This window comes from Gallus gallus, chromosome 19 (assembly GCF_016699485.2).
Source record: "Gallus gallus isolate bGalGal1 chromosome 19, bGalGal1.mat.broiler.GRCg7b, whole genome shotgun sequence".
Classification (NCBI taxonomy): domain Eukaryota; kingdom Metazoa; phylum Chordata; class Aves; order Galliformes; family Phasianidae; genus Gallus; species Gallus gallus.
The window spans coordinates 10,310,322-10,336,258 of NC_052550.1; the positions used below are offsets into that span (position 1 = coordinate 10,310,322).

The 25,937-nt window shown below is 41.0% G+C and overlaps 1 protein-coding gene across 10 annotated transcripts in view; it reads left to right on the forward strand.

Annotated features, from left to right (window-relative positions):
- The first annotated feature begins 9,934 nt into the window (after positions 1–9,934).
- The window catches only part of PITPNM3 (PITPNM family member 3), a 47,433-nt gene continuing 31,430 nt past the window's right edge, over positions 9,935–25,937 (forward strand). For 4 of the 10 annotated variants that reach the window (XM_040650140.2, XM_040650142.2, XM_040650141.2 and 1 more), the window contains exons 1-5: positions 10,450–10,916; positions 18,974–19,069; positions 20,110–20,217; positions 21,766–21,813; positions 24,966–25,042. In XM_040650140.2, coding sequence (XP_040506074.1) covers positions 10,595–10,916; positions 18,974–19,069; positions 20,110–20,217; positions 21,766–21,813; positions 24,966–25,042 — 651 coding nt within the window. In that variant the 5' untranslated portion in view covers positions 10,450–10,594. The other 6 variants (XM_040650146.2, XM_040650145.2, XM_040650143.2 and 3 more) reach the window with 6 other exon arrangements.

A 25,937-nucleotide genomic window follows, 5' to 3' on the forward strand; every position in this document is an offset into this window, starting at 1 on the left:
GTTCTGAAGGGACAAATCAGAATCAAGGTTGATGAATATTATGCATATGCATAATTTTTGTTAAGATATGTTTGTGGAGACTCTACAGGGCTGAACCACATAGTGCAAATGTAGTATCACTGCAGGTGTTACCTGTGCATCTAATGATCTGTGTTAACTGACCATGCACTTAAAGCACTGTCATGCATCTGAATCCATAGCTTCTTTAAAGCTGAGTACTGGGAGATGCTACAATAAGCAGTTTCAGATTCAGAACATATTTTAATTGTATTGATAGGGAAGAACAGATTTTATTGGAACCTGTGCTGTTTCTTATTGCTGAAGGTCTTTAGGAACAGGTTAGATATCTAAAATATACTATCCTACCTGGTACTGCAAAGGATCCCCTTCCATGGATCTGTAAGATCTTCACAGGCCTGTTTTTTTCATTCTTTACATGTAATTTTCTTCAGTGTCAGGGCTATGAAAGGGATAAAACAAAAACAGGATGAACAAATTCAGTGGTAGTATAGGTGTATGGATGACTGTTAAATACCAGTTGCTGTAGTCACATGTAGCTGAAGTAAAACTGAGGTTTACAGAGTGGTTCTGAGTGGCAGGCAACAGAAATGCATCAGAGCAGTTTGGTGCAAGGGCAGTGCCAAAACTCAGAGCATCACAGTGTTGGTGTGGTCACTTCCCAACTGGTGCTGTGGACACCCTTGGCTCCTGGCTTGTCCGCCCTCCCGCTGCTCCCTGATAGGTAACTGGGTATTATAAGGAGCAATGAAGAAAGTGGATGACTCTGGAAACCCTCTGAGGACCACGAAGACAGAACTGCTCATCTGAATTCTGTGAGCAGGTCTTGCAACTCCCGAAAGCACACAATCTGTTCTGTAAGTATTTAACTGTAGAAATTAGATCAGCATGCTTCTGGGAGTGAGATGGTTATGGCAGCAGTGTTTGCTCCACCAGTGCTTTGGAGAACTAATTTTTTTCTATTAATGCTGGACCTAATTCAACTGCCATTAATGTCACTGTAAGAACATAACTTGAACTCTTTCCCTCTGGCTTGCCTTATCTCTACTCCTAGAGGCTAACTTTCTGTTGTTTCTCTTGGCTGCTTGTCTCCTTTTTTCTTATTTTTTTGGGATGCTTTTTGAGATCGGATACGCCAGCAACAGGAGAAGGAGTTCTGTTCATAACATGTGTGTTAGCCAACTGCCAGACAAACAGTTTGCTTCAGTATATTTCCTGAAGGCGTGTCCTTGAAGACTAAAGTAAGTTTCAGGTACATGTTTCATTGGAAGACCCCACGTTATCTCCTGCAGCATGCTTGAAGCGCTAGGTTGAACTTAGGTTTTAGAATGCCAGTCTGGTCTGAGAGAATGAAGCAGGTTGAAGGACAGCTGTCCTAGCTGATCATTTGTTGTCTGTTTCCTTGTGTTTCAGCTGTGTGTTAGTGTCTGCCTGTTCTCTCTCACATAATATTTTGCTACATGTAGGTGAAAGGAGCACCTTGACTGACACTCCTGCCACACTGAGGAAAGCTTCTGACCATCGGGGCCCCTGGGCACTATTGCGATTCTAATGTGGAACGGAGATCAGGCTGGCAGAACCTGCCTTCTGAAATACCTCACTGAGAAGAACTCGCATAAATGCGTTATTTCAAGTTGTAAGTATTATTCTGTGTAGAAGGAAATGTAAGCTGGTATTCAAAGTTCAGTGATTACTTTCACCTGTTTAGTGGAGTTTATGTTTCTCACGGTCACATTCTTTATTGTTTTCTCCCTAGGAAGATGTCTCATTTCATTGAATAAACTCGGTCACTGCTGCTGAGAGAGATTTTTGATTTTTAATATTTTTGTTTTTAAAAGCTCTTTTCATCAGCTCCCTGATTTGTCAAGGTATTTTTGAACTTGCATAACCTTTACAGCAATTATTACAAGCCTGGCTGTTAAGAGATAATTCATGAGCTGTATGAGTTTCCCTTAAAATAAATTCCAAGTATACTGCAAATATGCAAATCTAGCTGCAGATTCCAGCTTAACAAGCAAAACAAAAAAAATGCATAAAATTCTCACAGCATTAAGGTTGTTGTCAGTTCTTACCTTTGCTTTGTTGTTCATTTGTGAAGACTTGTACTTTCAGCCTAACTGTGCCAGAGGCATATATACACACAAAGAGGACACTGTGATGGACTGGAGTACATGCCTTTGGTGGACTGCAGCACCCAAGAGGGTGCTGCTGTTGTGGCTAATGGCTCAAGGGGCCAAGATGACACAGTTTTCTAGTGGAGGAAAGGAGCTGGATGGGTTCAATGGATCCCTTCCAACTCAAGGTATCCTGTGACTGCAATTTTGTGACTGGTCACAGCTGCGGGGATGCTGTTGTTACTGGTCTCAGCCTGTAAGAGGTGTCCAGGGTAAAAATGCCGTGGTGACCACTGCAGCTTAGGGCTTTGTTGCGCAGTGTTCTTGGTGTTTCTACTTGGTTTATAGGAGGCATTGCATAAACATGTCATTCATTTCTTTCTGCGTCTGGGAAAAGTGCCTGTCTCAGTGATAAGAGCCTACCTGCATGGCAGGATGTGTACCAGCAGGAGGAGTGAGACTGGTCTGTGCTCTGAGCCTGGGTTTCTGGAGCATGCTGGCTCTCTGGAGGATACTGCAGGTAGACAGTATGTGGGGAATAAATGGTCCACCAGACTGTAAGATTAGTATCAGAACTGGGGAGGAAGTAACAGGAATAATGTAAGAAAATATGTTGAGTCTGACTAGCTCCTAGTCATCTGCAGTGAACTGTTTCATATAGGGAGAAAAGCTTTTTTTTTTTTTTTTCAGGACATACATAATACAGATATATACATTTTTAAATGGTATTTTGTATGTGCTGGGAACTGTAACTGTTGACCCTGAACAAATGTAAAGAAATGTGTGATATTGTCATGCTCTGATGTCTGTTTAGAGCTTAAGTCTTACTTGGTTATAGATTACAATATACCCATAGAAGCAGAGAACTCAGAGGGGCTAACTACCCAAGTAACACCTTTGCTTCCTGCAGATTTTCTGCAGCTTCATTTGAGCTGTTTGTTACCACATCCATAAAAGTATTCACAACTGACTGCTGGCAGCTTAAGGCCAGCCTAGCTGTGCCACTCTCAGCTATGAAAGTCACTTAATTAGCAAGAGCAGATCTAACTTCAGTCTCAGTGACACGGATGGCATGGCAGGATGGTGTGAAGGTCTCCATTCTGCAGAGGAGGGTAGCTACAGCCTCGGCTACCCTTGTTTCCACTGAGTGTGAGTATGATTCATGCAGGTGTGTCCTGACTAGACAACCACAAGCCTGAGGTGGGTATGTCTGTGCAAACAGCTGCTGAGCTGTAGACCAGGAACGCTCTACAGATGCTTATAAAAATCCTGGTACCACTGTCAGTCCTCTCCCTTCAGCATTTCAATTAGGAGACAGATGATTAAAAATAGCCTACTGTTTAAAGCACTCAGAGAGCTGGGCTGTCTGATTACTCTGAGCATTTTGTTTTTGTTCTGAATGTATACAGTCTTTTTTTTCTTTCCTTCCTTCCAAAATCACAAGTACTCAGTCCCTTATTTAGTAAAATAAGATAGAATTAGTATCAAGCTGATATTCATCAATGAATCTTCTTGCATTTGTCATAGTCCAAATGGACTGGCAATCAGGCAGGTAGGAGTGCTTCCTAGCAACACATCAAGCCACTGTAACAACACTGTAGAAAAGAAAACCAGCAACAACAACAAAAATACACAGGCTGCCTTGATGAAAAGTAAAACTGAGAAGCTAATAGTGCTTTCCATGTGGAAAGAATGGATGCCCAGTGCATCTCCACTGAAATGAAAGGACCCTGCAATTTTATCAGTCTTCCTCTTTTTTCTAATAAAAAAAATCAGGAAGGGCTCAATAAAGCAAAGTAAATGTTGGTAATGTTGGGGATTGAAATGTCTAGGTTATTCTTTAATATTCCAACACCTCACCACTCATCTACATGATCTCATTTGTGCTTGAGGAGCATTTGTGAGCTCTGTTTCTGTCTCCCAGTTGGAGCTGGAAGTTGTTTGCTTTGTATTCAGCAAATCTCTCCTGTGTATTAAAAATTGCAAACAGTGCAGTGAACAGACTATGTGGGTTGGTGAGTCTGCAGTGTGGTAACAAGAAAATATATTATTTACTCTACTTTAATTCTGTTTTTAATTCATGCCAACTTTCTTTCCACATGTTTTTATGCCCCTGCCTTCTTCAGGTGGCTGCCAATACTAGAGAGCACTGGAACTAAAACAGCAAGTATCATTTTTCCTTGCCTACATCTTAAGAAGGCCTTAGTCCTGATATTGCTGATCACTCCAAGTCTGATCCTGCTCTGATAGACCTTTAATTGGACAGACTCCGGCTGCTGAGAAAACTTGAAGCAGGAGGGAAAAAGTGTCTCTTAGGTCAGAGCTTTTGAGGAGATAACAAATGGGGGGTTGTCTTTCTTATGACTGGGTCTCCCACAGTTCTTATTTCTGCAACTATTGACAGCCGTCTTGGCCATTAGTTTAACCCTGTTTTCCTGCATAGCAAGGGCTGTGATATTGTTAGCAAAATTCTCATTACTAAGCCTAGGCATTTGTCTGGTCTTATGCGCCTGATGTGGACTTCTCACAGCCATGCGTTCAGTGCCAGCTAATTCTGGTATCAGTCAGTGCAGCCTTGGTGGTAAGGGTTGTATGAGGCAAGATCTGTGGTATCTGGGATTAACTAGAGCCAGCAGCAACCTGGCAGGCAACACAACACCTAAGTCTGCTCACCAACCCATGTATTTTTCCACTAGAGAATTTCCTGTGCCTTGGAGTACTATAAAATCTTTGCTGGAACAAGTTGCCCATCAGTTGCAATCTTCTGTTATGCCCCTGTGGGTTGTGATTTTGTTTCCTTTATTTTTTGCAGAATGCTGCTGCTCTCCTCTGGTTTGTTGGGAGCTGATATAGCTTGTCTTTTTTTTTTTTTTTTTTTTAATTTTGGCTGTAGGTGAAATGTAAACAATGCAGAGAGAACTCTAAAATGATTTAATGTTATACTGCCAAGAATTGCCATCTCTTGGATCTTGGACAACTTCTCTGTTTGTTTCACTAGCATGAGCAATCACAGTCTCTGCTGCCAGAGAATTTCTCAGTCATTCAAAGTAAAACAGCATAGTGCAACCCATTTCTAGTGAGCGACTGACGTTCAGTTCTACCACCTGCTATTTTCTCTGATTCAATGTAGTGTCTTCTCCTTAGAGCTGCCTCTCGATTTCTCTAGTGATGTCAAGGTTATAGCAGCTGAAATCCATCCGAACCATTGCCCTCTTCTCATCAGCTGCTTTGCTTGAGTCTGCACGCTGCTTTATCTCTGAATCCCCATACCTGCTGATGGAAATGCACTCAGCATCTCCACTTCTTGAAATAAGAAAAGATTATTTTATAACTTTGGACAGACTGTGTAGGTTCTAGTGGACAGAGCTCCCATTTCTCTTCCTTAGCATTCTCCTGGTTTGGCCCTGAAGGCTGTTTAAACCAGTTTGAACATTTTGTCAGCAGGCACAACTGAATGGAATCCAGACTTGAATTAAGTCCAGGAGATATTAGCCAACCAACTTTCAGTTTTTTCTGCATAGGCCCTTCAGCATACATCCAAAGTCACTTTCCTTGTCCAGTTTGGGCAAGTTTGGCTTATTATGTGGACAGCTGCTTCTCAGGGGGACAGTGGTGTCAGTAAATAGCATTCTTCTCTCAGTTCTCATCCTCTAGGGGCTCTTGCATATGGCATTGCCTATTGTGCTGATCTTTTTCTGCAGGAGTTAGTATGTAAACTATGTGTCAACGGTTTACGGGCTGGTCCGGCCGGGTTCCGTGACTAGTGGGGCAGAGGGATTTTTTTGCAAAATCCGTGCCTTCAAAAAAGGGAAACAGGGAACCCCCCACAAAAAAGAATAATTTAAAAAAACAGCAGCAACGATCTGAGGAGAAACAAACTAATTTACTAATTACAGTATCGGAATGCACAATAACACGCTATAATACAATATAATTCAATATAATTGTTAATAAAATCAAATATAATTGAGAGAAGGATTGTCCAAGAGCTAAAGGCCTTACACTAATACTGAAGCCTTGTGTGCAGTTGGGAGCAGCAGCGAGATAATCCAAAAGCATGCACAACGAGACGAGAAGAAAGGGCCCGGGTCAGGTGACCTACAGGCCTTATATCTGTTCCCCTGAGCAGGAATGATAGCAGTACTCAAACAGTCTTCTGGGGAATGTAGTTCTTCTCTTCTGGACAAGTACCCGGAACTAGAGCATTTGCTCTTTAACTCCCAGTGCACTGCATGATGTTATGATGTGGAATACCGATAACCAAAAATCATAAAACCATGACTCTATGTTTTATACAAGGTTTGATTTTAATGGACATCTTGCAATGCTAGATAACATAATGATGATAGAAAGCATCCCTTGATAGAGGCTTTGTCTTCACAGAAGTTTCTCTGCTGAATTGCAAGGAAAAACACTTGAGCCACCAGTAAATCTGAATGTGTTTAGAATTTAGAAAAAATGTATTTGGATTTAGATTATTTTCTTAAAAAGCATTTGGAAGTAAAAATATCTTTGAAGACATTCCAGCTCAGGCCATTGCCTAGTTTATATTTTTCTTACATTATTGTTTGGCTATGACTCTTGTATAGGTTCTACATCTCTGCTGTAATCCATGGAAAGGAGGCTGTGTGCCTCTATGTACTGAAAGGAATTAGTTGCAATATCTGAAGCTTTTGCAACACCTCAGAAGAAAGAAAAATGTTCTGGAAGTTTACATTTTCAAGGGCTGGCAGTTGTCTGCTTTCAGAGTTCAGGACAATACAGAATAATTCTTCCCCCTTCCCTTGGAGGGAGGAATTGTAGTTCTTATTGCCTTCAAAGGCTGCAGGTAACTGCCTGCTCAAGCAGCCGTGCCATAGGAATACCTTTTGTTTTTTCCAGACTGTACAGCAAAATAGCTGTTCAGGGTGAATGTGTTAGAACTGTTGCATTGCTTGTGAACAAAGGTTGTGTTTTCTCACATCCAGAGATGTGCTTTTGTGCTTTGCTACTGTGCAAAGTAGTAGCTTTCAGAAAGCTTTCAGCTTTCTTTGGGAAGGATGATGGGTGGGGAGACAGCACATCTGCAGTGACTCCAAGATGATAGAGTCATGATAATAAAGAAAAATGAAAGACTTGCTCTGTAAAAGTATATTCTTTGAATACAGTGAACTGGTATGACTTGTATTAAAAAAAAAAAAATTTGAACAATGCCATCAGATTACTAACGCAATCTTCTTTCAATAGTTGGCTCAGAATTTGCCTTTAGAATGTGTTTTCATAAAGGAATTAATTTGATTAAAGGCAAGGATTGCTCTTGCATGTTATTGAAGGTCTGTTTTATCTGAGAAGCTGACAAGGAAAAGCAGTGTTATCTGTGTAACTGGTACAGCAGCAGTAGCTCCTACCCCAAGTACCACCTTTTGCCTACTATCATATTATGCAAATATAGTAGCTTGGGATATATCTTGTAGTGTGCCATCACGGCAAGGTTTAAATATGCTCTTTGTTATGTAAGTTGAAAGGAATTACTTTTTTTTTTTTATTAAGAACCCATGAGCATGGTGAGCAGACCTTTGGAAATGCACACCTCGGTTTGAATGCTGCCTCTAGCCACGCTACTTTGCTTTCCATGTCTGCAAAAGGGGGTACAGAACAAAGGACAGGGAAATTTAACATTTCCCTAATCTGAGTATTTATGTTCTCTATACAGTTCAAATTCTCAGGGCATTTTAGAAGAAAAGTTATTCTTCCAGTAATATTAGCCAAACCTTTGTAGAGCACAGAATACAGTAGTTTTTGAAAAGAATTTGTATAGTTTGAATCTCGTGCAGATGTTAATGCCGAAATTTTTGCATCTTTTGTCTTCTAAGGAAAAGAGTAATTTGACTTAGTTCAGTATTTGCACTTACTGAGAATATAATACAATGCAAAAATCTTATTGATTAAATGATTTTGGATAAATTGTAAAGACATTCTGTTTAAAAGGCTGCAATGTTTTCTGTCTGCATTAACTGTTTCACATCTCTAAATAGAAGGCAGGTTTTCTCCCAGTAAAGACTTGAGGAGCATGAAAAAGAAATCACCTTCACTTAAATGTTGGTCTGGTTATTAAATTGAGTGCAGTTAATGAAGGTAGTAGCCTCATGGCTTAATAGCTAATAGCCTCATGGGAATCTCCCTGGTTGTGGCTTACCTGCAAACTAAATTCTTCCAAGCCCTGGAAAAACTTCTCATGGAAAATTCTGTTCAGGTGATTATAAGAATCTGTTTTGGTGTGGCTTCTATGTGGTAGCTGACATGGAGACTGTGAGGTTGACAGCTCTGGAAAGTTACTGTGGTCCGTGTCTCCCCAGACTGAATACAAATATGGGAAGGATGAAGACATTTTTAAAAAGCTACAGTGCAGGTGGATCAGTGTCTGGTCTGTAACAAGTATATCCCTGGACATGCATCACCAATAGATTCTTGCTAGCATGAGCTTCCTGTATGGGTAGCTTCCTTGAAACAATGCTGAAGTGATGCGTAACTCTTGTGCTGGCCTTCTGCATAGGTAACAACATCACCTTTGGAAATGAGAGATGAAATTCTGTCCTTCTGTATGCTCACTCTGAGGAGTTCAGAGAAGTTGCGCAGTCATAACAAAGCAAAGGTTAGTGCACGCTTGCTCTCAGTGAATAGCACAGAGAAGACAAGTGCTCTGTTTATCCCTTTCATGCTGTTGTCATGATAGCTTTTATGATAAACATACGCTTGTCATACATTTGATAGCTGTAGATGATCATGCATTTTCAAATGCTTGTTAAAAGTAAGCTGCAGTCTGTCTTTTGTTCTGCTTCCTACTCCAACTGGTCCTGAGTTAACATGAAATTAAACTAGATGTTTTAATCCTGTTTATTACTGGCCTGCTTCTTCACAGGTCACGTCTATACATGACAGAAATGGTTTGGAAAGTACTACAACTGTCACAAGTAGGGAGCAGCACAGAGTAAGTAGTGCAGTACTCTCTTCAAATATATCCCCATCTTTCAGACACTTTTCTGCTGAGCTAGTATTTCCACCAGTCCCATGAATGTATTATCCACAGCCTTTCTTTGGGATTGCTTAATTTGGCAGTTTAGTGACACTACAGCATCTCTGAGAAACCAATTGTGCAGTCACATCTTTCAAATGGGGCTTGAAGTGAAACAGCAGAGGCAATGAGGCTCCAGCCCAAACTTTCCACCGTGAAGCGGTCACCTATAGATGGTGTAGCATAGATTACAGTTAGCTTACTGGCACTTGATTTTGGGATGAGAATTACTGGGAGTTCTAACTGTTCCACTTAAGTTTCAAACAAAGCCACTTAACCTTCCCTGGGGTTTCAAACACTGTTCTCAGTGGTATTTGCTTTGGCTGCTTGACTGAGCTGTTCAGTAACATTACTGCAAATTAAATATGTTTGTACCAATCAACCTACAGGTGGAAATCCTCTTAAGTTGCTTTAGGTCCCCGTTGCGTTGTGTTTGCTTGGTTCTTAAACTGTATGCTTCCTTGGGCAAAACTTTTGTTTACTGAGCTTTATTTGGTGGTGTACTGACTGACATGCTGTAACTAAATACAACCCCTCAGAGTTTTTCTGCCTGTCTTTTCCCATTATTCCTGTGAGTCTTCTTACACTGAGTTTCTCCCAATTCTTAGGGGAGAGGGAGGAGCTGGCTGCTCTGTTTTCCCGTCGGAAGCGTTAGAGAAATGCCTCCAGCGACGGTCGAGAAGGGAGAGGAATCAAGTTATGCCCTGAAAGTTCCCTAGTTCAGCTCGCGCAGCGGAGCGCTGACTTACAAGGCAGTGCATTGCAGCAGTTCAGCCGCGGCATCAGCGCAAGGCTGGGCAACAGGCAGAGGCTCTGCCGCCAGGCTGCTGACAGGAGCCGCGCGGGCAGCGCTGCATCAGTGACGAGCCGCGTGCACGGTGAGCCCCTGGCGCTGTACACCGGGGCCGTTCGGCGCAGGGCGGCGCGGGAGGAGAGGACTCCCGCCACTGTTCCCTTCTCTGAGGTGCGCCGTGAAGGCCGGGAGCCGCGCCTTGGACACCGGGAGGGACGGTCGGGTGGGCCTCGGGCCTCGAGGGCTTTCGCTGCGAACATCGGCGCCGCCAGAAGCGAGTGGTCTCGCCCCGTGTCCAGCGGCAGTCAGGCTCCGGGGGCGGGCCCTGCGGGCGCGCTGTCGTAGTCGATCCTCGCGCTCAGCTCTCTCCGGGCCGGTTCCGAGCAGCCGCGGCCCGCGCCGCCTGGGCTCGGCCCCATGGCGCGTGGGAGCCACTCCCTGTGCCTTTAACAGCGGGGGCTGCGCGGTGGGATGGGGCGGTGGGGCGCGGGGTGCCGGCACGCCGAGAAGGCCCCGCGGACAAGCAGCTGACGCGGCTGGCCCCGGCTTGGACCGGAGCGGGTAGCCCCGAGATGGCGAGAGCTCTGCGCACAGGTGAGTGTGTGGTGGATCGCGGGGATGGGACGGCAGTGTGTGCGTGAGTGTGGTGGATCGCGGGGATGGCGCGGCGCGGCTGGGCCGCCCTCAGGGGGAGCTGGAGGCGGGGCGAGGCGCACCCGCGCTCGCTGCGCGGCTCCGAAAGGTGTACGCGCAGAATCCTTTGCGGGGTCGTTCGAGCAGGGCCCGCGCTGCCTTCTGTGCCTGTGCCGACGATCGCGGGGCGCTGTGTGGGGCTGCGCCGACGTCGCGGGGTTCGTCCGGGAGCTCCTGGCGCTGGGGGAACTCTGCGGCCGTGGCCCGGTGGAACCGATGCGCGCCGCTGTCAGACGTGGGAGAAACGGTGCGGGTCGCGGTAGCGCGGGCTCCTCGGCAAATAGTAAAGGCGTGCTTGGCGGGTAGTACCTGCTCGGAAGGCAGAAGCAGCCCACCTTACATCTCTTAGGTTCATGAGTTTTTGTTTTCCCTTACACAGAGACTGTGCAATTTGGAGGAAATCGGCACTCTAGGGTTCAGGCTGGAAAGCTTGGAGGCAGTGGTGCCTCTGCACCAGGTGGCACGTAGTTGGTATGCATGAACAATGAGAAACCTCTCCCTTGCAACGATAGATTTCTTCGAGGTTGCACGCAGAGCCCATTGCTTTGGGAGGTGATGGCCGAACTGTGCTATGACTGAATGCCTGTTGGTCTGCATGTGGAACTTACCAGGTGTTTACTGCCAGCACTGTTACCTGCTGGTGTATCTTTATGTCAGTGTGGTAGTATTGCAGCTAAAACCGAGCATTTCCTTCCAAATGGGATTCCCCTCTGCCCCTGGATAGACACGGATTGGTGGCAGCCCTAAGAAATAGCACTCAAGAATATGAGAGCATCAGTCACTCCAGAAAATGCAAAAAATTGGATGTAGAACTAGATGGTTGGTTTTATTCTTTGATAAATTAAGGATTAATCAAAGTGGAAGAAGTCACATTGATTTTGGGGGCATTCATTTGCTGACATTTTAGCTTTGATAGCAAGATAACAAAGTGCTGTATTCACATTCAGTGGTACTTTGGTATTCTATTCTGCAGACTAGCATGCTTGTTCATGCACAACTTTGTATGCAAATTTTCAAGGATAGCTATTCTCTTGTGCGTGATTAATTCTACGCACTTTGGTAGGTAAAATGTGGCTTTTGATGCCAGCTTCATATTGTCTCTGATTTTCATCTTTAATAAATTAAATATATCCTGGTTAGCAGCGGGGCAGATCTACTGCTTTTATAAATTGAGTCTGCTGAGTTTATACGTGAGCTGGAATATGCACAAATACACAAATGTGATTGTTGTGCTTGTGCTTTCTTTGCCTTTCTCCCACTATTATTTTGTCGCAAATGCAGAGAAAGACCATTATTCTAGTGGCTATTAAATGTGTTGCTTGATCACTTTTGAATGTCACATGTGCTTATGAAGGGCTTTCAGAAGTGGTCGGTTTGACATATCCACCAGATCTTAAGCCACTAGAATAAAGTCCTTGCAAAGAAGTGCTCAGGCACATGCAGGATTGTAAGTTGAGGAGCATATAGTGGCAGCTGCAGATCTACCTGACATGTCCCTGTGGGTGGTGTGGTATCCGTTCTTCATCTTCGATTTCATTTTTGTAACAGCAGTGACTCAAAAGTACCAGATCTTTCACAGAAAGCAAAAATGTCTGCGCTGTGAAAGTAGAGCCTTTCAGATGTGATGCAGGCAGTCCACCTACAGTCGTTGCAGGAAAAGGTTAGAGAATATTCATATGTTCCTTGTTTTGGAGAGTGAGTCTGGAGGAGGTGGTGATGCTGCTGAGGGAGAGGGTGAAGTTAATTTCTGCTGTGAAGCACTGGCATCAAGAAACAGCTCTGGAAGATGTACTGTATTTACAGGAAAGCTTAGTTTAGGATTTGGAACCTGAGCCACCATGTTCAACCACCTCTCTCTCTTCCCCCATTTCACTGGTAATTCCATAAGGTGCAAGACTGAAAATGTCACTGGTACCTTAAAATAGGGGCTCAAAGGCCTGCGTAACTTAGTTTCCTGTTTCATTTTCTGTTCTTAGTGAGCCAAACATATATATACCTATCCATGCCATCTGTTGCAGAACTGTCAGTTGAAGGATGTACGGAGTAGGTAACAAGGGGCTTTTAGTTGCTGAAGTGCTGTTACTGGAAAAGCACAGAGTGAGGAGATGGGTGAGAGGAGTCGCTAATATTGGGTATTTCTGCCCACAGAGTTGTCTGGATTGTTCTTCCAGTGAGCTCTTTTACTTCATAGCAACGGAACCTGCTTTTTTTTTTTGTGAAACTTCTGTCTTTAACTCTGTCTGTGGTTGAGTCAACTGGGCTCTTTGCTCTCATTTTTATTTCGGTACAGGTTCAACCACAGTGAGAATAAAGGGAGGTCCTTTTTCTTGTGTCCATCTGACTTACTGTCTTTGTGATGCTTTTCTTCTCTGCTTCTTGTCCCAAGCTGCATCTGTTACAAAATCAATTACTTTATTCATCCCTTAATGCTTTTCTTCACCTCTTAGTTCTTCTCTCACTGTACTTGCTGGCCCCTTTCCCACCTGCTAGAAATTAAATCTCAGCACTGTGCTTCTATCAGCCCAGGTCTGCTCTGACTGATTACGTTAACACCTGTTCTTTGGGTTTCAGCTTCTCTGATTAATGTAACAACTTTGCTTACTGTAAGCCCCTGCTTGTTTGATTCTTCTTTCAAGTTTACCTTTGTTTAATATCTTTTTCTCATGCAAACATGCTTCTTCTTGTCTTTAATCTCACCACCTATCTGTCCTCTTTCTCAAGTGCCAGCAGTACTTAGAAGTCTTCCATTCTCAAGACTGTAAGTGTGTGTATATTTCAGAAGGGCAGGACTCAGCTAGTGGAGTACTGCAAGTCCATGAACGCAAAGTATACTTTGATGTTCTGGGGTCTTGCTGACAATAATAAGAGAAATTTGTTGCATTTCCTCTTTCCTTTGCCAGCTACCAAGCTTCCCCAGCTCTTCTGCAGCCTAGTTCTGGGAACCAAAGAAATGAAAAACTCTTTGTTATTTTAATTTTTTTGAACATTTCTGCTGGCTTTACAGGCTCAGCCACAGAGTTGAGTGAATGCTGTGCCTGGCTGGTGGAATGAAACAGGATCATATCCATTGCAAGAAGCAATCAACTAGATTAGTAGGAGGCCCCCGCCCCTTACTGGCCTTCCTCTCCCCTTTGCTCCCCTCGCCCTGCTTTTATTTACTTACTTCACCAGCTCAACCTGCCTGCCACGTCAACCCTCCACCCCTGTTTTAGTTCCCCGCTGTTCCATGGATTCTCCATCTGGTCTCTCTGTCTTTTTTCTTCCTCTGGCTCTGTGTGCTTGCTTCTGAGGCCTCTCGCTCCTCTCAGTCTCCCCTGATGACCAGTCCCTGCTTCCTACCATGTGTGCTGCTTACTTCCAACATCAGTTTTCACTGTGGATTAATATGAGGGAGTGTCAGCATCTCCCCCTTTTTTGTCGGAGTCTTTCAAGTCCAAGAAGTATGTCCAGTAGTTAAAATTTGTGCATGTTAAAATACATTTTCAGTTTTGTGTTTGCTATAGAAGAAATTAAACATAACTAGAAAATAGCAGTGGATAATTTTGGCCTCTGATAAGACTCAGCTCTGTAGTTCCTAGGTAACATTGTGTGGGTAGCTTGCTTAAATCACTTATAGGGTAGGAAGGATGCATCTGAAACCAGCAGAACAGAAAGAAGTATTATGCAACAACGAAGGTCTTTCTACCCATCATTTCTTTTCAAATGGAAAATGACTTGTGCTTTTTAACTTTATTAGAAAAACCTTTCCTGAATTCAAAGGGGACACAACTTTGAAACAAGTTTTGGTAAGCAGAAAGGCTTCAATCTGTGCAATGAAGTCAATTTTTGATTAAATCTTTTTGAGATTAGTTCAGTCTTCAGTAATGTACTAATGTACTGAGTTTTCAGTTATGAGAACATAGATCTATTGAATAGGTAGGTATGATTAGTAATATCCAAAATTGCTACTTTAATGTTCACCTGTCTGTGGCTTTCGCTTGTGTCTACATTTGATCAGCAAATGTTTGTTATCAAGCAAAACATCTAGCGGACTGCTGGACATGCTTCAAAGTTTGATGCAGTCTATGACTGTGACACTGATGTTAACTGCACTGAATGAATTTTGCAGGAAAGCCCACTCACAAAGTGCTTGTGCTGACCCTGCCAGTGAAGTTCTGCTGTAATAAGCAGTGATGACGTAAGTCATGGTTTTCATTTTCAGCTGCTGTTGGTTTGTAAAAGCTTATTTCAAGCTGGGGAGTAGGAGAGCCAATGAGAAAAGGTGACATGGCTTTGGTTTGACAGCAGAGCTAGGGTTTACTTCCCAGTGCGTTCGTGAAATTATTTCTCAAGTTGATAGGTCCAGGAGCCCTGTGTTTTCATCAAATGTGCTGTCTACTATAGGAAATTATTTCCACAGGCAAATATTCTTCACTTTTTGCAGAAGATATTACTGTGCTCTCTATACAAACATTCCACCTCTAGATGTATTGCATCTAAAGACCTGGGGCCTACTGTGCGTAATATTGGTTTATTCTAATTCAGAGCCGATGCCTGTCACTGGGCTGGAATAAGTTTTTTGTTGGTTTTTTTTTTCCCCCCTGATTTGATACACATTTAATCTTTTATTTTTCTTTAACAAGTAATCTTGAAGCAACACTTTTGGTACTGGTAGTAGAACATGTGGAGCTATTAAAAGATAATTAGGTCTTTGGTAATTAATGAGTTTTTAACATCAGGGCTTTTATAATAATGTGGGGAAGTAGTCAAACGTAAGTTGGAAAAGGAAATGTTTCAATGAGTGGGGTGAAGAGGGAGAAATTCCCTGATCAGTGGGTGAAAATCTTTTCAAAAATTTCAGAACTTCCTGCAGGTTTCAATTATTTGATTTTTGATATCGAAGTGTTTATAATCTCATAGTCCTAATTCCAGCAGTACATTAACAGTTGCTTAGTTTCATACACACAAGTGTTTCTACTGATGTCAGTGGGATGAAATAAGTGCCTAAAATTAAGCATTCAGATCAGAGCTGGCAAGATTACAGTCAGCACTGGTACATACACTTGGCCTAGGGTTGCAAGTCTGTTGAAACTATAATTTAACCACCCAGTTTTATGGTTGTAGCTGTGAATGTAGCTGAGGATGAAAAGCTTCTTATTTGTTTGTCCAGTAGCTGGCTCAATGGAATACCAGGGCTCACTTTAGGGTGTGAGGAGATGACCTCAAGTTGTGCTATAAAAATCACAGAATCTTAACTTGTGATTTACCGTGAATTAATAATAAAGCCTAATTCCTGTTGAAACTAAGTTTATCTAAGTTAATTGTACAACAGAGTTTTAGGTTATATGTATATATCAGGAAGATTTTCTCAACAGAAAGGGTAGTTAGTCATCAGAACAGACTACACAGGGAAGTGTGGAGTTGTCATCTTTAAAGGTATTTAGGAGATGTGTGGATGTGGCACTAAGGGACATAGTTTAGTGGTGTACTGTTAGGTGGTGGTTAGACTTCTTTATTTTAAGGGTCTTTGCCCTAAGTTGGAGCCATACAGGAGTATAACTAAAGAATTCAATAGCTCTGCTCAGTGCTTAAGATGGCTCTGCTCAGTGCAAACCTACACTCAGCTGTCTGAAAAACAGGTGAGTGTAGGAACCAACTGTACTATACAAAAGAAAGAATGCTTATGGTTGGACTAGATGATCCTGTGGGTCTTTTCCAACCTTTGCGATTCTATGATTCTATGAAAGCAGTTTAGATAGGAAACTGCTTCTGCTTCTCTTAGGAGGAAAGCCTCTGTGCATTTCTGTGGACTGTCTATGGTGTGTGAAAGCATTCCTCCCTATCAGTCTGGTTTGTTGCCTCCAGCAGTCTCTGGAAATTAGTGCATGTACTTCTAGCTCATTCATGTGAGTGACCTGCAGGTTAGTGATGTGGGTTTCTATTATAGGGATTGCTTTTCTGGGTAGCTTTCCCTACCGCTCTCAGAAACAGCAATACTGATCAACTGAAATTGAATGTTAATTGCTGCCCTGCTTTCAAAAAATGCTGAAATCTGTCTGCTGGGAACCAGTCAGCAAGTCTAGTATTTAAAGAGAAATACTTAGAAGCATCAATTGTCATCACCAGGGAGGTAGCCTGTATTTTGGAGTAAATCTGATATTTTCCTTCTCTGAAATTAAATAATAAAATATGCAGCAGTTGATGCTGTAAATGAAATCAGTGACCCCAGGCAATGGCAGTGTCTAATATAATCAAGGAATGATAATAGAGTCCTACAGAGGTGGCGAATGCTAAGCTGTTGGCACAGAATGAAGCAGACTTGATAAGACTGTTGTACTAGGGCAGTGTGTCGCAGTCAAGCCAGCAAGCTAATGTGAGTATGAAGAACTGCTGCAGCTAGCATATGCAGACTTGTGCTGCCAGCTGAGGCCATGTTTAAGTTGCTTCTAAATCTAGAAGCATTCCTAGTAAGATATAATAAAGCTGATGCAACCAAGGGCTTTTTTGGTAGCCAGAATTTTTGCAATACATTTCATCCTTATCATAAAGCAGATACTAGTGTACTATGGCCGACTGCAGAGGCTGCAAAGCAAGTTTTAATCTGATTCTGGTAGGTCTCGGCACCCACCAGGCAGTATTGGCTTTCTAGGGAAGGAGACCAGTAAAAGAAGGTGACTGAGTGGATACACAGTCAGATCTTCTCTTTGTCTTACTGCTAAGTACTGCAGAGAGAGATGGCTACTGTTTGAAAGAGCTATGTTTGCTGTTCACAATGACAGACATCCTGAATTTGTGTGCTCTTGCCCCGCAGTATAGAATCCTGCTCCAAGTACCTTGCCCTCTTGAGTTTATAATAGAGCCCATGACTGAACATGAGCTTTTTTCCCCTTTCATCTGAACTACATGTAAATTGCTCTTTTTCTCTTATTTATCTTTCAAGTTTCTGGCTCTGCAGGGATCTGCAGTGGTTTGTTATGTAACAGGGTCACCTAAGTACTCTGTGCATCCATTCCTTTCTTCTCATTTTCCATCTCCTTGCTTGAGATATGCTGTGCGTTTGTGCAAGGCTGTGGTCAGCCCAGGGGAAAAAGACATTTTGTTTATTAGTTGGTCAGTAAGAAGAATAGAAAAGTGACTCCACAGGTCTGATGGGATTTTTTTTTTTATCTTCTGCTTAGAGATGGTGAGAGGACCATCAGTGGAGGTGATGGCAAAGTTTCCCATGCAGTGAGCAGAGTACATGACTCCAATCGTTTTGAGCTGTGTTTAAACGTTTAATACAAAGTATAGGAATACAGCATTGATCATAGTGCCTCTCTGTGCCTGTGACTTCCCAGACAGTGCAGCTAGCTATGGGGGCAGATCAGGTTTTATGACTTTATCCAACTGGGCCTTGAAAACTCCAAAAAATGAAGATTGCACAATTCTGAGGAGCTGCTTCAATGAATATTCTTCTGTGGAAAACGTTTTTCCTTGAAGCTGGTATGAAACTTTCACTTCTACTTATGCCCAGTGTCTCCTGTCCTTGTCCAGTGCTGCTGTGAGGAATCTGGCTCTGCCTCTGTTATTACGGTGGATTCAATTCATGTTTCACCAGTGTTCTGGGGTACGTTTGTTGTCAATGTAAGGCAATATATATGTTGCTGTAGATGTAAGAAGGACTGATGTAATTATGTAGGGCTGGTTTTCTAGTTAAAAATTAGCCTGAGCTATGTGTAACCCCTGGGAACTACTGTCAATATAATTGCTATTGTACCTCTTCTGATGGTGTTTTGCCCTCATGTCTTGTAATGACAGGCTGTGAATGTAAGCACAGGTCTCTGTCAAAACAAAGCTCTCTGATGAAAAAACTCTATGAATAAGTTTGAATGAATGAGTATTCATTAGTCTGTAAACAAGTGAGCCAAATAGGATGCCATTTCTCTCAGAAGTGAAGTATAATTTGAACACGAACCACTGCCATGTCCTGGGGAAGTGTTGCTTGAGATCTCAGAAACAAATATTATATAGTCCGAGTGTTGGAATTGAACAGCCTGGTGAGTTGCATATGCTAGAATTTATCTTTTCAAAGTCACTCCATTAACTGAAAGTGATGCAGGCTCATCTTTAACCAAAGCTTTGTTTTAATAATTTTTGTTAAGTGAAAGCAAGAAGTGTAATTTTTATGCCATCTTGAGAATCCTTTTGAGATTAGGTGCCCTGATCAAAAAGATCCTCTTAAAACATCACCACCAGTGTTTATTACCATACTTTTCCTTTGAAAAGGAAAGTGAGCACAGATGTGAACATTCCCTTGGGTTAATGTCAGTCTCTCTGTATTTCCAGCCGGCCTACACAGATTCATTGGTGATCAGTGGCACATGCAGAACATCCTCAAAGACTCTGTGGAGAGCTCTGATGATGAGTTCTTTGATGCTCGAGGTCAGTGCAAAATTTTTACTCTCTCTATTCTTTTGCCAGATTTGCTGCAAGTGAGTAAGCTCATTTTGGAATGGACTAATAACATTGTTCTCACCAGGCTGAGATACGATTTTTGAACAGGCCCGAGTTTATCAGAGATGGGTGAAGTACTGGTATGTGTGAATAAGCAGCCATGAACTGCATCTGACATGAGAACAGTATGGAGCATATTCTGCTGCATATTTCACTTCAGGCCTGTCTGGAGTAGGACTGCCTTTAATTACTTGTTACAATTGTGATATATAATAAACTTAAAAATGCTTATAATTATAGGATACAGCTCAATTTTCAGGCTGAAATGAATGTTGAACCACCAGTATATATATATGAGTCTTACTATGTTGACCACAGTTTTCCTTACATCTGGAAAAAAGTTCTTATTCATGTTCTGAGAAGCTCATATAGTTTGACTATTGTGGACTATTTTGACTATAGTATAACTGATTGCATTTCTTGAATGAATGTGAGCATATAATCTGTATGTTGATTTCATAATAAAAACAATTACAAGTTGATAGTTTAGTGCTGTAAGTATTTTCAATTTTTAGAAACTGAGGAAGGAGAATTGTGAGTTGGGCAGGGCTGTAGGTTGTGTGAAATTTCTGTCAGCTGCTAAGGGGAAAAAAAAGATGTCAGTTTTAGGGTTGTTTTGGTCTTCAATGTTTGCCTGGAGTGGGGAAAGGGGAAGAAATTCTAACTAGTAAGTTGATGGTAAACACTTCAGTGATTTATTCCCAAATTCCCAACTTTGTTTTTAAGTGACCTGCTCAAGGCAAGAGCAAATAGTCAAACAATCATCTCCTCTCTGGTTTTCCTGCACAAAATTTATGTAGTGCATAGGTACACTTCAGGATATGTCAGTAAGCAGGAAGCTTCTCTGGAGAGTCTTGCCAGTGCTGACTTAGGCTGCTTATTTCTCTCACAGTTACTAGTTTTAGTCCTCTGTGGTGTTCTCGTGTTCATCACTGCCACTTATTCTGTTTTCCTTTTTCCTCATACAGAAGAGGTGGTGGAAGGAAAAAGTGCTATTCTTATCGGCATGAGCCAGTGGAACTCAAATGACCTTGTTGAGCAGATAGAAACGATTGGGAAGCTGGAAGAAAATCAAGGTACTGCTCAGCTTGCCTTACATATCTATTTAAAGTTAAGCAATTAGGTGCTGGACATGTAAATGCTCAACAGAAATAAAATTTATAATATCACATAGTTTAAAGATTTACATAAACGTGTAAGTTATGTTTTAGTGCTGGGAAATGAGTTAGTGATCTATTCCAGGAAGAAACCTCTTCTCTGATAGGCGAAGTAGCATTGTAAGTGTACTGATTTCAGTGGGACTGTTTTAGATTCAAAGCTCAACAACCACAAGATGATTTACAAGACTGCAGCCTGTATTTTCTGTATTTCCTGTGATCGATGTATATTAAAGACTTTTTGGTCATTATCATTAGTTTATTTTTCTACATAGAGTAAGTCTCTGTTACTTAAACACTCTGAAGGCTTCTTTGAATGTCAACAAATCAGTATCTAAAAATTTCAAGGAGACACTTCATGACTCAAGACAGCTTGATACACCAGTAGGAATCTAGGACCTAAGACAGAAGCCTAAGCAATTCCTTTTAATTGTTTCTTTGTCTCCTGAATTACCTTGTCATTTAAAAATGAAAATTACCTCACTGAATTTACAGAGAATCATAGAACCATAGAATACTTTCGGTTGAAGAGTGGTAGACCTAACTTACTTGCCCATCTGTAGTAAGAGAATTTGTGTATAATGGTGCTTGTTATTAATCTAACTTTTATGAAGAATGTAGTGGATTTACTGTAGTAATGTACTACATTACTGTATAGTAATGTTACTACATTACTACATAGTACTGTACTATGAACCAGTCTATTTCAGCATAAGGATTGATTAAAAGTAATATTTATCTGATTCAGAAACTTTCTGATTATCTACCATTGGAATGTTTTGTTTGCTAGCACTTAAATGACAAGTAGATGCCAATCCAAACATTATGTTTACAATTGTTAAATAGGTAATTCAGGAAGATTTCTTTTTTACGTTTGTTTTTAACTATATCACTATATCAAGCTTTCTCTTACGTTACTTGGTAACTTACTTTATTGTGTCTCTGACTCCAAATGGCAGTTTGGAAGAGTTGCTGGATGTGATGTAGTATACCATTTTCTCTGCAAGAGAAGAAAGAGTAGTAAGAAAAATTAATATGGTATTGCATCAAATATGACTTAGTTTTCTAAATGGCTCACCATGAACCATCTTGCATGCCTGCTGAATATGTGAGATTTTGTAGCAGATGAAGCAGTTACATGCATTTCCTCCCTTTCCTTGCAACCTTATGCTTTCAAATTCAGCCCCACTGATTTGTTTTTTACTGATTTCCCTTACATCTACTCATCTATTTCTGTCTTCATGGAGTTATCTGCCAAATACTTATTGCAGTGTTTTTAGTAGAGATACTTAGACAGTGCTTTTGTTATAGCTTAATAAGACCGAGTAGAATTACTGATTCAACAGTTTCAAAGATATCTGTGATCAGTAATCTTCAGATAGAGTAGAAAGTATTTCAGCCTTAGCTCAAGGGTTTATAGTCAAAAATTATGTGTCCTGTTTCATATTGTCTTTTTTCCCTTTGCAGGTGAAGAATCTGTGTTTTGCTCATCTGGCTTTCTACAGGAAAAGCAACGTGAGTCTAAAGTTATTTTCATTTTTCTTTATATTCAATTCTGCTCAACAAGTAGAGATGGTAATAAAGTGTTGATCAGCAAAGATGTGTTACTATGCTTTCTTCAAATGTTATTTTGAGGAGGAGTATGAAAGAGCAAAGGCTGTGTTTGTTTAATTTATTTACTGTTACTGAGGTTTATGAAAACATACCCCAAAAGTGCCTGTAAGAGTTAGTACATTAAATAGTGCATTATGCTTTACAGACTGTCTGCTCTGTTTAACCTGGTTTATTCCATTCTTCAAAGTATTTTATTTCTTTAGTAAGAAGCGCAGAACAGCATGTTGCTAGATGAAGCAAGAAGTGTACTCTAGGAGGGCGTTTTGAGCAGTGTGAAGCATTACTGTAAAATATTAAATGGAGTTCCCGCAGGGAAAACACATGACCAGGTTTTTTGTTGTTGTTTTTTCTCTTCTGCATTAAGCTTGTTCCTGTGCTAATCCTGCAGATCCAGAAATTCACTGATGGATTACCTGCATAACCCTGTAATATAACCGTTCTATGGAATCCACCTGCATACCTAAAGAAAGGGCATAGAGAAATGTGATAATATATGATATAGAGGAAGCACACACTAAGGCACAAATTTGAACTGAGCTTTATATCCTAGCCAGCAGATCATTATTTAATTGTTTCATTAGTTTGTCCTATAGCTTAAATTTGTCTTATGCAGTGTGTTCGTTTTTCTTTTTGTCCTCTGTGGAGTTCTATGTGCAAGGCAGTTTTGTGATTCAGCGGTTTTATTTCTCAATCTTTGTTCTTTTTTTTTGTTTTGTTTTGTTTAAATTTCTGCTGCTATATCTTCAAGTCTGTTCCCTCACAGGCAGTGTGTGTACAGTGGGAGTGGAAGGTATTAAGTTTTGTGCTAAGTGAGCTAATTTCACAGTCTCAGACTACCTCCCAAAAAGATACTGGTGCCTGTAGCGGCAAGATTATTTGAACTTTTAGAGGAAGGTCTTTGTATCCTAGCAGGATAATTGATTGTGACCTTACAACCTGGCATGCTGGCTAGGTCAGGAAAGTGTTTAGAAAAAGACAAGGACTTTTCATTCCAACGTATAGCCTGCAGGAAACCAGTGCAGTGTTATTAGGACACATTCACTCAGTAGCATGAAGAATTCATTCTCCTCAGTAATATGAGCCAGAGCTGTGTAGGATGGCTCAGCAGCTGTATCTAGATCCAGGTTTTCAAGAGTTTTGTTCCCAGAAGGACACAATAGAAAGGCTGGGTTTTTCCAAGTTCTCAATACGTTTGGGGACTTGGTTTTGAAAACTTGAACATAAGGACAGCAGTGGGAACTAGCCACCACTACTACCTGTACACTGTTGATTAGTTTATTTGGATACCTGTATGAGAGATGACGGTCCTGAGGAGTCAGGTTTCAGATTGTTCTTCTGTTTCTATGTCTCCTTGTGCCAGATTTTGAGAAGCCATAGAGTCTTTCTAGCTGGTGAATTTGCAAGTTAAATAATTACTTTTAAATTGTTTTTTCTTATTTCATCCTGACCTTTCCTGACTATATTACTAGGTATGAGAATATAATCTGTTACAACCCACTGTTTTCTTACTATAGGATTTGAATACCATTTTTTTCCCTACTGTAATCTACTTCATGACACAATTAGCATAATTTGGTCTAATGATAGTATGAATGGAGACTACTGGAAAAATCTGTAAAATGTTGGTAGTGTCATCAGAGAGATTTGGTCCAGAGAAGCCTTATTAGTATTTTACTTCAGTAAAGCCCTTCCAGTAAATAATAAAATATGTAATCTCTGTGATCAGTTTGTTTTGCTGCCTAATGAAATTTCAGTGTTTTTCTGTAGTACGTCATTATGTATGTTCCTGTCTTGGACAGAGCTTTAGCTGTTGAGTAGTCTTATTCATTATATTATCCTCGTTATGGAGGTCTCCAGTTACTTATGTGTCTGGTATTTAAGCTAAACATTAAAGCTAAACCTAGGCCCCAAATTTGGTTATCTTCCAAACTGTACGATTAGCAAACCTGAAACGTGAAATAAAGGCACGTATTGATCCCCTGACACACTCACATGCTTCTTTGGAAAGAAGGCCAGCGTATCACAAGTCTTGGAATTTAACATCCAGTTATCTATGATTTTTTTTTTTTTTTTTTTTTGCATGTGAGGCCAGGAGTGAACTGTCATTCAACCTAGCATCCAGTGCATTAAGGAAAAAACAAACCACTCTCTCTGCTTTCTAAAGAGGTAATTTTAGAGTAGGATTTTCAAGGGAATGAGGTATAAGTAGTTCCAGACAGCATTTTGCCTAGTGTGTTGTGCTGTAGAGAAAGGCAGCAGTGAAGATTTCTGAGTATTTGATGAGTCCTGGATTTCCTACGTACTCTGTTGAGGATAAATATTATAGTTCACTATAAGATGGAGCCTTGTGACTTAGAATAACCCTTTTTCAGGACATAAAATTCATGTTTGTATGGTACTGGTTCTGTTGTAAGCTAAGGTGCTAGAAAACTGACATTTTTCCTGTGATGCACTTCAAAGAAAAGTGGGTCTTCTGGCCAGGCTTTTGGAAACACCACTTCTAGTTAGAAGCATCTTTAAAGTGCAGAGACTTCCATAATGTAGTTGCATTTGGTTGGAAGTTAAGGGTTTGTGGGTTTGTGTTTTTGCTGTTTGTTGTGGGTGTTGTTTAGTGGTGGTGGTATGTTTTGTTTTACACAAATACTAAATGTCTAATGATTTAAATCTTTGCCTGCCAGAAAGGCAAGAATAATCACTTTGCTTTTAAGTATGGAGAAACGTAGCCACATTGTTTCAATGGTTTTCTAGTGGCTATAAGGAATGATAGTGGTAAGACTGGCTATAGAATTAGCTTTCAATTCTAATGCAGAAGTTAAGAGTATTTGAAGTTTGCTTTGGACCAAGCTCAGTGCTTTTAGGATAACCTGACCAGACCCTGCATAACTAGTCTATTCTTTTAGAGTTTGCAGAGAACTTTCTCTATTGTTCTGTTTGTCCACAGAATGTGAATCTTTCTGTCTTGAAACTGTAACTGTATCTTAACTCCATAGATGTCTGTAAAAGATGAGGCACCCAAGTGTTTATACAGTCAGTTATGTCTCTCTTCCTTTCAGGTGAATTATATCGTGCCTCTTTAAGAAAACAAAGGCTACCTGCACAAGGCAGTATTGAAGTACATGAGGACAATGAGGTGAGTGTTTCCCAAAACAAACTGTGCTGATTTCTAGAATGCAGACGTGGAAATACTGTCATATTGCATTATGGAATTATAAGTTTCTTTGATGGCTTAGTGTTTCTTCTTGTTCAGTAAGTGCACATGCAATCACAGAAAATCAAACCAAGTTTTTAAAATATTGCATAATTAACTTGGGTGGAAATATGACCCTTTGTCTCTCGAGAAATTGTTACGTCTTCATAATGCTTCAGTGCAAATGTGTATTTTGAGAAGGTTCAGCAGCAGTCATGAAATTGATAGTAACAGAATTACTTCTTTAGAAGATGCAAAGAATCTAAACTAGTTCTAGTCCTTCCAGTTAACCGATTAAGGTCATCTGTTCCCATATAGAACAGGAAACAGAAATGCCTACTTTTCTGTTTTTGAAGAATCCCAGTCCTAAAGCTCCCTGGAAATTACGATAGTCTTTCACTTCAGGTACCCTTTGAATTAGTCCTTGAACCCCTTTCCTTAGACATTCCTGGGCTGTTCCTTAGAGGCAAATTATTTTCATTCCCTTTGATTCTTTCTGTGAAGGATACCTGTTAAATGCAGTTATGCTGAGACACTTCTTGTAACAGTGACTTGAGCAATACTGACCTGCCTGAATTTTTTCCTATTTTGAAGCTTTAGGTTACACCAACCTCTCAGCAGTGCTACTTACTTACAAACTGGCCTTGGCTTTGAAAAGAGCTACTTTTAGCTTTTTAAAGGGAGTTAAGTTTCTCTTTGAATAACTGGATTGGGAATAAATGGAGACAGAATTTGTAAATTAGAGCAAGAAAAAGTGGAACCTTAAAAACACTCATTTTACTTACATGCATATCCAAAACTTAAAAGGCAGAAAACATGCCTTCAGGAGATGAATGTG